At 40.9% G+C, this 12648-nt stretch overlaps 1 protein-coding gene across 1 annotated transcript; it reads right to left on the bottom strand.

Moving 5' to 3' along the window:
* Positions 1–2463: 2463 nt before the first annotated feature.
* Positions 2464–10381, bottom strand: LOC124110659. Its single transcript, XM_046469994.2, has 4 exons — positions 10283–10381; positions 8771–8962; positions 8165–8407; positions 2464–5568 (listed from the first exon to the last, which is right to left on the bottom strand). Exons 1-4 carry the CDS (start codon positions 10347–10349, stop codon positions 5333–5335), a joined length of 738 nt encoding a protein of 245 aa, XP_046325950.2. The 5' UTR covers positions 10350–10381; the 3' UTR covers positions 2464–5332.
* Positions 10382–12648: the final 2267 nt, after the last annotated feature.

Here is a 12648-nt window from a genome sequence, read left to right as displayed (position 1 = left end):
TTGTAGTTTGTTGTGCATTAAACTTGTGTCAAAAGGGACTGGATTGGTCTACATTGGCGTGGGGGCACCGCTTTGAATCCACGCTAATATCGATATCAGCACACAGAAACCGTAATAGGAATCCAGTTACCCTCAGACGTTCAACATAAGTGTAAAATCTACGAGCTGAAACTTCCGGAACGCACGTCGGTCATTTGCACGGGGTCGCGTAAATTGGGAAGTGGATGTTGTCAACATGGGTCCTACATCAGCCCCTCAGAGAAACAAGGCCGCTTACCCCAGTACAATAAGGAGACGCTTACCGAAGCCAAGTTTGATGAACTCGAGGAAATGGGCGTATTTGCTACCATAGAACAAGTAAATGTTACTGTTGAATATCTGAACTCCTCATTCCTTGTTCGCAAACCGGCTGGAGGTTATCGTTTGGTGACATCATTTGGAGAAGTAGGTGAATTAGCAAGCCTCAACCGTCTCTGAAGCAAAATGTAGACAATGTACTGAGGGATAATCAAAACTGATTTATTAAAATCCTTCTACCAAAGTCCGTTATTCCAGGATTCTATGAAGTATTGTGGGGTGGTGACACCTAACAAAGGGATCTGAGTTTACACCCGATGTGCCATGCGGATACCTGGTTCAGAAACCTACCTTGAAGAACTCATGTGTAGAGTTCTTGGCAATCTCATACAAGAAGGGTGTGTTGCTAAGTTGGCTGATGATCTTTTTTGTGGTACGCACCCCGGACCTTCCGCTCTCCGGTGGGGGGGGCGCTCTACCACCAGATCACGGAGGCGGCCTTAGCATCTATAGCGCATGTGAACTATGTGTCTGTCAAATGTAATACTGGCTTGCAATTGGACAGGAGACCTGACGTGGATAGAAGACCTGCCGCATTCAGTATCGCCATCACTCGGTAAAGTAGGTCTTCAGCACCCCGTGCTTGCCGTAAGTTATGATCAATTTTTCTGGAAAGTTGTCAACGAACCCATTAGTGCGACGGCCGGATGTTTTGCCGCCTTTGTGCAGATGACGTACAGGAAAAAACACAAACGTCTCTGAAATGGATGGATGCTTGGTTGGAGTCACGACAACAGCTTGGAATTCTTTGTTTCATCTTGATGTTATGTCAGATTGTGAGTCGAACTGGCGACACCGGCAAATGTCAGCACATGGTTTCATTCAACCGCCATTACAATACACGCGGGGGCACGGGTGGCCCAGTCGTCCAAGACGCCGCGATTCACTGTGCAGAGTTGCGTCCCTTGGGCACGCAGGAAACCTATGATTGTGGGTTCGAATCCCGGTTCGCCCCGATTATGTTTCTAGGTTTGTTAGCACCATACCCGTGCTCATGGGTTTCACCGAAATGGTAAACGTCTGAGACCTGCATCACTTCGGGCTTTCCTCCCACATGAAGCTGACACGCCGTGATATATCTGGAATACTGTTAAAAGAGGCGTTGGCAGACCATAACTAATGACATCTATGCGCCACGGTAGTTTAGTTTAAAGATGCATTCTTGTTAATTTATACTGTCATAAATCTGCCTGCAGTCATTCTCACAGACGTCCATGGCTCAGTAATCGAATTCGCTTCATTCCAAATATTCCCACGGACCTGGATCATTTGACTCGTACGGTTAACCAGCGATCCCTGCATTAAAACCAAGCACAATGGCCAAAGCATTGTTATAGAGCATAATAAAATATATAACTTGAAGGGTTGATCGGTGCCATAAGTTATTATTCATGGTAGAAACAAAAGGCTACTGGTATGGATATGTCTCGTAAAGTGAAGACATAAATAAATTATACCCCTTTACGATTCTTAACATTTTCACACAACCATTTCTCTACAATTATGATGGAATACCAGTAAAGGTCCAGTAAGTGATACGTAAGAGCTAATTGACTTGTTGCACCGAAAGACTCCGTTCCCGGAACTATAAACATAAATAAAAAGCGGAGAAGCACTTTCCAACAAAGAAACGTGCTCCTATTTGTTATATAGAAGTTGTTCATACATAAATCCTTTCCCTACTTAACATAAAAACATGTGGTACAAGTCAAAATAGGGAATCGCATCAGACATCTCTTCCGTCAGTGATACTTCACATTTGCAAATGTCCTCCATATGTTTAACTAAACACCTTTTGAAATGCGATATGCAATAATCCTAAGGTGCTATTTGAAATCCTTGGTGAAAGAACATGGGCGAATAAATTCTCAAACGTGAAGTAAAGACACCAAAGACTGGACTTTACTCGGCATAAAGGGAATAAGAAATGTCATATGAACTATCACCGTATCCCAATTGCGTAGATCGATGCTCATGATGTCAACCACTGGGTATCTGGTCCAGACTCGATTATTTAAAGACAGCCGTCATATAACTAGTATATTATTGAGTGGTGAGTCAAACAGCATACAAAATTAAAACAGAAAACATTTTGGCTGCAAACACTTTATTTAAATGTATTTCTCAAAAAAGCTCCAAACAAAGTTCCCTTTCCTAAAATAATGTTTTTCAGACTTTTTCTGACACACCTGCATCTGCAGTATCGCTGAGGGGGCACGTATCACACTAAAGAGAATTTGTTTATGAAATGAAACAATTGCATGAATATTGATGTATTTAAGTTTCCAAAGAGTAAAGAGATATTTCAATGAAAATTAATGTTTTATGTGTTTTGCTTTAAGTTTCTATTGTCTGAGACATTCCTACATGGACTGAGAGTTGTCTTTGCCTGCATGTTTGACTAAGATGAGTGATTTTGCGTAAACCTCAGTTTCTTTTGTTGTTCAAATTTCAGTTTCGTTTCTGTGAAGAGTATTTCAGGTATAGCACTGTGTGTCAACTTCATGTGGGAGGAACGCCAGCAGTGATGCAGATTTTAGACGTTTACATGTACACAATAAAAAGACCCTAAGAGTTGATATAAGAATCTGGTAACATATATGTGCATGTAATTATGGAAAAAACTAATTCTACACAAAAACTATTTGTTTACTTGGAAGGACAACATCACATTTGAGCATCTAGTATGTGTCTAAGAATCTACGAAATTGTGAAAATATAAATGTTTTTAACCTAAAACTCAACAGAGTGAATGAGTGATTTTGTTTGGAGATATCAGTTAGCAATGATGTAGGTATATCATAAAAAAACCGTGTTGATGATGAAGGTGTTGCGGACAAATCAATGGTGACCGCAGTATGCTCGAGTGTTACAACGTGACCAGGCCACAAATTGTGAATATCAGGTTCTCATCGGAAACAAAACTTAACCAGGCGTAAACTTAACATTTGTTCTCCAACAGGAGAGCTAATGAAGCACACACAAAGTAAGCTGAAAATATCTACAAGATTTATGGAAACGACCAGGAAATCAGTAGGAAACTTGACGTGTGTAAGTTTCCGGGTATACTGAAACCAACACCTAATGTCAACCAGACGTAAACTATTCTGACAGAGGGTAACATTCGTGTTTCGGGAAACTAAATGGCAAGCAAACTAAGACAACTCGGACATGAGTAAGATTCCCACGTCATGATAACCACCAGTAAACTAATAAATAGAAACTAGCCGGAAACCATCAAATACGAAAACCAAACTTTCCATAGAACGCAAACATCAGACAACAGTAAGCATTGGTTATTTCTACAGTACTCTATACCACCTTCTATATTACTACCAACACCAAACACATTTCTCACATGGCTAAAATTCTATTTCTACTCACAAACAACACAGAAAGTTAGGCAATTCCAGCATTAAGCATAGACTTCACATACTACACATAACAAACGTCAAAACCAGAGAAGAGTCAGTCGCGATTATCTGCCGAAACAGATTCCATTGGGTGAAAAATCCAAAATAGTGGTGAAAATTATATGCCCTGGGGAGAGGGAAAAACCAACGGGGCGAACCCCCCGCGGTTTTTCCCGACCCCCAGGGCATGCTCTGTCTACCAAAACCGAGGGAAAGTGTTTTTTATACTTATAAACCGTCTTAAATTGATTAAATGTTATAACGAGCATCTATAAATGAGGCGCTTCATTATAGCGCGTCCTTGAAGACGTGATATCTTAACTTGCACGTGAAATTCGCTGACTTGCCAGGCGTTCAAGAGCACTTGGATGTGACAAATATAAAACACAAAAGAAAATACTTACTTTTAAATGAAAGTGAAATCTTCGGTTTCTAAATGTTTGTGTTGCAATATTCCACTTCTTTTAAACTTTTCAAAACGAAAATTCGAAAATTTTAAAGGTGTCTTTTTTTTGCTTTACAAGATTTTCGACTTTAAACAATCCAACTGTTACATAGAGGTAGTTGTGACGTAACGGCTAGCAGGTACTGCACGTGCAAATTGTGCAGCATTGACAAGCACTTGTTTAAAAGCACGTGTTTGAAACCTCGCTGTCCTTTCACCTGAGACTCTGAAGTGATGTCGCTTTTAAATGTCCACGCGGAACTGTACACCTGACATACAATTTTAATTGAATTAAAATTTTGAATTGCTACTTGTTGTCATTTTTTCAGTTACTTGGTTAAACCTGGAATTTGAGGTTTTACATTCAAAGTAAAACCTTCCGAACGAAAATAAAACATCATAATAGGTTTTACTTTGAAAGTAAAACCTCACAATAGGTTTTACTGCCTGTAGAAAGAACTCTCTTACTTAATAGAGATCCCAATGAATAGGTTTATAATGGGAGTGAACGCAACATGCCCAGATGGCAGGGTATGTGGAAATTCCAAGGGATATGGTTCAACAGTCAAGTACTTTTGTTTCTGATCCTGGCAGAGTATGAAGCTATTGCAAGTATTAAAAGTAAGTGTGATGAACACGTAATAAACAGACATAAAACATTCGTGTTATTATTGTGGTGAGAGCAAAGTGATTGTGCAGTTTCTGTGATCTAACAAAACAAGTGTGTTAGAATCGTCACAATCTCTTAAAAGGAATGAAAGGAAGTATCCCATGCATTACTGTTCCAGCAATGCCACTACAAATATTCTGATTCCAAAAACGTGATTACAATCATTTCATCTGACGAAAAATTCTCACAAAGTCCGAATGATCCCACTGACAATTTTCTGTATAATATATAAATAATGTTTCCACAACAAATGTCTTGTCTACCAGTTTACTCCCATTAATTGTTAAATGTCCTTTGTAGGGAGAGGTGTTTAAATAGGTTGAACCTGTTCATCAATCCCATTCCTTTTTCTGGGAAATAAATATTGTTTAAATCAAATGCCTAGTCTACTTCTGTTACGATTCAGAGTGTAGTTTCAATGTTTCCAGTTTGAGTTTCCAGTGGTGTTCACAGGCAGCTGTCCAGGGTGTACATGCTCCAGGCGTGATCTGCCACATAATTCTGGGGTACTACTTTGTCGGTTAGCATGCAGTTAGCTTCAGAGGATGCAGTTGTGCTGTAGCTGAAGCCGATGCAAGAAAAACTTTTGTGACAAAGGATGCCACAAGCTCCGGCTGTTATGGCTGATGTAGTCAAGAATGGGATGGACACATTCCTGTTGGCTGTGGGCGTGTAGTGGGAACCTAGAAAGTAGAAGGTGAGAGCTGGAAAGTGCGCTTGTTAGCCCCTTTCTGTTTTCTAAAAAAAAATGTTTGTTAGATGAAGAGAAACTTGGATCGTTGCTCGCAGTATGGCTCGAGTATTTAGAGGCTGCCGTCGTTTATCTGGAACATTGCTGAGTACAGTGTTTAACAATGAACAAACACCTGCCAATCAATAAATTTGTGCTGTGAATGACTAATAAGTATTTCAAATGATAAGAATATAAACTGGCGTCCAAAAGAAACTTTATCAGAGTTTGAAATCATTCTTTCTCAAAAACAACAAAACATACATGCATGAAGTAAAGTGTATTGAGAAGATCAATATATCAACATAATCAACACTGAAAATGACAATCATACCGCGCCCGAGAATGACGTCAGAGCCCCTTAAAGTTGGGTGTGGTACAAAACTCGAGCTTTCAGAATCATGGACAATAGGCTGAGTATATAAACAATCGCTCACGTTCAATCACAAGTCATTAGTAGCGTGAGTGACCACAAAATGCCTCAATACACGCAAAAACTCTTCGACGCACAGAAAAAGTCAGTCGTCTGATGAGGTCACGTGGGATTTGACGCCATTCTTCTTGGAGGGCCAAGATCAGTTCTTGCCGGTTGGCTGGAGAGTGTGGTCGTTGTCGAACACGACGATCCATCAAGTCCCAGAGGTGTTCTATGGAGGACATGTCGGGTGAGAGTGCAGGCCACGGCAGGCCGTTGACGTTTTTGGCTGCGAGGAAGTTTGTGAAATTCTGGCTGTATGGGCTCTAGCGTTGTCATGCTGATAAATGACACCACGTGGCTGCTGTTGGAGAAATGGTAGGACAACTGGACGAAGAATTGTATCCATGTAACGCTGATCTGTCAAGTTTCCGTCAACGATGACCAGCGGTGTCCTCTCCTGCCCACAGATCCCTCCCCACATCATGACACTCCCTCCACCATATGGTACGACCTCCTGCACGCAACACGCCGCCGTTCCTTCACCCCATCGGCGGTAAACACGTTGTCTTCCATCAGCCCTAAACATACAGAATCGACTTTCGTCATTGAAGACAACCCCCTGCCAGTCACGTCGTTGCCAACGTCGTACAGTCCGGGCCCATCCCAATCGCAGACGACGATGTTGCGCTGCCAATAGCTGTCCTCTGTATGGTCTAAAAGCCCTGATTCCATGAGCCCTGAGTCTCCTGGCCACTGTCTGTCGACTAACCTTGTGACCTAAGGCATTTGTCGCCGATAACGTCACTGTCAGGAAGCGATTTCGGAGGTGCAAGGTACGCAAGTACCGGTCATCATGGGGCGTGGTCACCCTGGGTCTGCCTGTTCTTGGCCTGTCAGCGGTCCGCCCTGTCTGTCTGTAACGTTGCATCAAGTTGGTAACGGCAACACGGGAGCAACCGATGGTTCGTGCAATATGGGCGTGGGTGGTTCCCATCTGTACCATACCCAAGGATCGTTCACGTTGTTTGACTGTGAGTCGTGACATTTCTTTTGTGTTTTTTTTTATCACTGTGGAGGGGCGGTCGGGTAGCCTAGTGGTTAAAGCGTTAGCTCGTCACGCCGAAGACCCGGGTTCGATTCCCGACATGGGTACAATGTGTGAAGCCCATTTCTGGTGTCCCCCGCCGTGATATTGCTGGAATATTGCTAAAAGCGGCGTAAAACCATACTCACTCACTCACTATCACTGTGGATGTCTTACTTGCCGTTGCAATCGTTTTATACCCTTACTCGCACGTGCATTTGCAGTTGTCCGTTGTGCACGTGTTTTTCACTTTTTCGCGTGTTATCTCGCAAACATGTAACAGACGATTAACATTTTCTGCATACACTATTGTTGTATTTATATTATGTGTTTTAGATAGACTTCATAAAAAAAATGTATACTTTGTCTGAAATTTATATTTTCAGTTTGTAAAGTTTCTTTTGGACGTCAGTTTAGTATAATTCTGAACGCTAAAACAGAATCATCAAAGGGCAAGTAAACTCAAGTAGCAAATAAGCAAAATAACGTAAAACAGACGATAAAAAACGACAGGCGACATCGTCCCTCAAAACAAAAACAAATGTGCCCCTGACCAGGGTTAAACGGGCCGGTGTCACAAAATATATTCGCCCCCAGAAGAAAATCTCTTGTTATCTTTTGTTATAGGTACAAGTTCGCACGAGAGTGGTGATTGGTCAGACAAAAGGAGATTAAGGGGGGCATCTAAAATATGACAAGTGATTGGTGAATATTTCACAAACTAAAAGGGCTCAACTAACTGGTCACTATACCTACATACAGAAAACTGAGTGAAAACTTGTAAAATTTATGTCAATGAGTGAGTGAACAAATTGATGTGTGTTTCTGTGAAACACAGAACATCTAGCACACCAACAAACTTATCCTTCTTCACATCTTCGAAATGAGCACTGAGGGATCGAACATTCAAGTGAGCTACCTTGAGTCCATCACCATGAATGTTCTCTACAGGGTGTGTCCAGGTGAACAGTCTTTCATTCCGCAATCTAGACATCTCATCCAATGCTTTTTTTGCTGTTAATAACACTCTACTGGCAGCATACTCACGGCATCGTTTTGTAGCCCCGATCCCTTGAACATCCACATGTCCGATAGCGAGGAAAGCCTTGGTGGTAGATCGCCTTGTGACACGGACATAGCGGACAGGGAATGTGGCATTGCAGGTGAAGGTGAACTCTTCCCGAGCAGTGACAGTGCTAGGCACATTCCCACACCACTCCGACTGGACATCAGAGGAGAGGCTGACGTCTTTGTCCATCACCTCCACGGAGGCATTTCTCATGTCTTGATCTGCAACATATAAATAGCACAGCATTCACTTTTAGTTGACTATAACGTTAGGCTAAGGAGCATGTGGCTTACATCTTCCTTGCATGCAAACTGCTGTGACATGAAGTTGACACAATGTTCAAACAGAGACATTATATCACTTCCGTGATATAAGACATATTTATGCCATGTAAGTAAGGTCCTGTATGCAAAATGAAAGCATTCTATGTTTAGTTCATTTACTGGCCGGCAATACTGATATTGAAAGGATAAAGACATCGCGATCCAAGCAACTAGGTCACCAATAGTGAGGTCTTGAAAAATGTTCATACTGCACTCAGGATTTCTCGTTTTTTTACATATTGTTTGTTTGTTTGAACGTACGAAATTCGCCTGCTGTGAGGGTGATGATGCTGATTCTAAAGTAGCCCCTCAGGTCGACCTCCCACCAGGGCGAGATGACAGGGCCTGTAACTGATCCTGTATACGAGAACGTCCGATTGAGGGCGTGGCTTGCATCATTGTCTCTAAAAGTGGTACTTTGTTTGGCGTTTTTGCCGAAAGAAATGCTTTCACCTGAAAGAAACAGCAGAGACGAATACCACTTATGAATATGGATACGAATTAAGATCACCGCATTCATGTTGAGAAAATGATGATCTTACAGTTATTTGATCTGATACAACGTTGACTGGGATGTATTTCAAAGGAGGTTGTAACAAATACTCACCTTTAATGAACTACAATAGCGTTCTCTAAGTTGTGGTATACCTTACAGCTGTCATTGGTTATCTTAGTGACAATCACGAATCAGTTAACTTTTGTCGGAGATGTGTTAATTCTGCCGATGTCTAGATCTGTATGTTCCAAGTTTCTCAAAGCATAACAGGACAACATATCACCACATAGGCAATGTTAGAGAATCGTATCAAGCATAAATGCATGCTTTATTTCGATCAAAAAGTAACCTGTTCGGCTGTCATTACACCATGTAGATTATTAAATGAATGAAAAGTATGTGGTTGTAGCTTTTTAGCCAATACTTAAACCAGTCAAATTGCTGTAGAGTGGTGATTTTGCCCTCAATAAATACTATAAACCTGCATCATGTCTTGGCCTCTGACCTACATTTGGTTGGCCAGGATGTTCCCATAAATCTGTTTCAGCTGCATCAATCCCAACCCCGAAACGAGTTACCAATGTGAAACCGTCTCCATCACTGATATATCAAACCTACTAAGCACATGTGACCCGTGAAGATCCGGGGTAGAATAGGTCTTCAGCAACACATGCTTGCTGTAAAAGGCGAATATGCTTGTCGTAAAAGGCGACTAACGGGATCGGGTGGTCAGGCTCGCTGACTTGGTTGATGCATGTCATCGATCCCAATTGCGTGGATCGATGTTCATGCTGTCAATCACTGGATTGTCTGGTCCAGACTCGATTATTTACAGACCGCCGTCATATAGCTGGAATATTGCTGAGTGCGGTGTTAAACCCCAAACAAACAAACAAAACAAGCTAAGCACATGTTGCTATATCCTATTGTGTTAACCACAGGTTTGTAGCGTGGGGTGAAATGTCGCTGGTACAAGCACCGCATGAAGCTGACAAAAAGTATTTTGGAGGACTAATTGCGTTTGAGCAAACTATTGTCAATTCAAATGTGTTTCATATTCTTAGGGCGGCACTGGATTTTGTGATCAAAGACACTCTCAAGATTAATCAATGTTGCCCAACGTTTAGACAATTGTATCTGTATCTCTTCCAAATGTTGGCATTATGTTACATATTGAATAATAATGTTTTAATAATCTCAATGAGTTGATACTCTTGACTGAGAAATAATCAAAGCTAAACATTTTGTCTTACAAACCTAAAACATAAAAGACTCACCAACTGTGTTCTGCAGTCTCGTGATACAAACATAGAATATCACACCGGCGAGTGCCTGAACCGACATCTTGTCGCCAGCACCCAGAATGAGAAGAGGAAAGTGTGCATTGCAACGTGGATATGGAAACGTGATGTCAGCTGAGAACTCCTCTTTGTTCTCAACATACATAATTAAAGACTACCACCTTGTGATGATACAAGAACGCATCATGCGTCAACAGGATGTGTTAGGCCAACATGGATACATACTCTCTGTATGTTCCCCCTCAACAACTCTTGCATTGCATCATTGATCAACGCCGTGATATGACTGGAATACTGTTAAAAGCGGCGTTGAACCCAACTCACTCACTCACTCATCGTTGATCTCACTGTGTGTGCATCGTAGACAGTCCTATCCTACCCTAATGATATTGGACGTCACCCCGTTCTTTGTTTAACCGTCGGTCTACTTTTCCGTTAGATGCATTAGAAACTCGCAAGCGCACACTTATTTTAGAATAAAGTATGTTAGTAGAAAACTGCAAAGCTTCTGTTGGTCAAGTTATATTTACAATAAAATAATTGCCCAAAATAGTCAACCAACACATACTATATGATTACCTCACTTACATAATGTATTTCAACTAACAACAATATATCAAGATTTTTACGAACTTGTAGACCATATATAACATATGAAAGATAGAAATGTATACACAGCCTTCTCGGCAAACGGTCTTTCTCTCATTCTTGCGGTACACTTTCCAACAAATGTCCTGCATTTCAGGGTGTTAATAAAACTCAAACCGAACAACTATCAAAAAATGGAGAACTTTGAAATCTACTGGACCAAATGTGATATATATGAACAATTGTTTAAAAATGCAAAAATGTTATGCATGTACTTTCTATTCACCCTTATGTCTCATAGACTTAAAAAAAACCATTACAAGTAAAACAAATATTGCGAATGTTTTCTCAACACAAACACATAGCGAAGAAAAAAATATATAATGTTCGTTCGAATTCATCATTTGTTGACTAGTTTTGCCTTCCGCCCTTACCGAATTCATGAATTCCGTTTTTTCTAATAATTACCAGCAAGAGTCAGTACTCAAAGAAAAACACTCAAACGTTTGTACTGAAAGAGCAATCTTATCTGATAATTATGTATGTATGAAAATACCATATCATCAAGTGTAGGTGTGTGATAATACCATCCAAGATAAAGTAATACTGTTGTATTACAACAAAGCGACCAAAAAACCGGTCCATATCCAATATAAATTCTTTGCATTAAGCAGAGTCGATTGTACGATTCCGACTATGTCATGACCATGTGTGTATGAATCACCATCTTATAGTGATTGTACCAGGACTGGTGTTCGCGAAAAGCTGAGCATTCCCTGCCCCACCGGTGGCACACGTCACAAACACATGCAAAGGCAAGTCAGCTGCTCACCTGAAAATGCACGGGAACACATGGTAGAAGTCAAAATAGGGAATGGCATCGGACATAATTTTTGTCACTGATTCGTCAATTTTGGAAATGGCCTCCGCATGTCTACCATAAAACTTTTTGAAAGCTTTACTGACGCCTTGAATGTTGTAATCTTGATCAAACAACTTCTGAGCGAGGGACGTGTGATGCTCTTTACAATCTTGGTAGAATGAGGATGCTCGATTGTATCTCAAAAGTTGTGAATGAAAGACCAAGGCCTGGCGCTTCTGGATTAATGCTCGACAGCATAACATTTTCTTAGGCCAATTTCACAATGTTTCTTCTCATACACTCGCCAAGCATATCTGCCTCACCCAAAGCACAATGATCAGCACCGTTTCACAAACCAGAGTAACGCCCCTTTGCGCATTTGCAAGAAATTTACCGAAGCACTCATAAAATATCCATATCTCGCTCGAACAGGTCACAAGCAAAATGTGCTGGTCGCACGAGCAAACGCATTAAAATCAGATCTTAAAGTACTCACGGAAATGAAAAAAACCCTGTTTTTTCGACCTCAGATCGTAAATAAATGCAGTTAATATACAGAATATGTAAATATTCCAACAACTCAATTAGTACTAATAGGGCCTTGGCACAAATACAGCGTATCAAAGGTTTTTATGCCTTTTTACAAGTAAAAGTGTGTAAAAATGTGAATAAAACAGACTATTGTGAAACAGGGCATAACCAGGTGTAAGTAGATCAAGGTGAATGTCCATGAGCTATGACACCTTGATGACAGGTGAGAACTGGTACATAATGCCTATAGTCTGTTTCTGCTATGTCAATTTGGACAGTTTTATTTTTGAATGTTGAAAGTGACGACAAATTACCTCCTGTAAAGTACATTTTGTATTGTTCACTGAGATCAAACTAGCAA

This window comes from Haliotis rufescens, unplaced genomic scaffold (assembly GCF_023055435.1).
Source record: "Haliotis rufescens isolate VD_foot unplaced genomic scaffold, xgHalRufe1.0.p SCAF_67, whole genome shotgun sequence".
In the NCBI taxonomy this organism is placed as follows: Eukaryota; Metazoa; Mollusca; class Gastropoda; order Lepetellida; family Haliotidae; genus Haliotis; species Haliotis rufescens.
The sequence above is the reverse complement of the archived record's forward strand: the minus strand, read 5'-3'. Positions and strand labels throughout refer to the sequence as shown.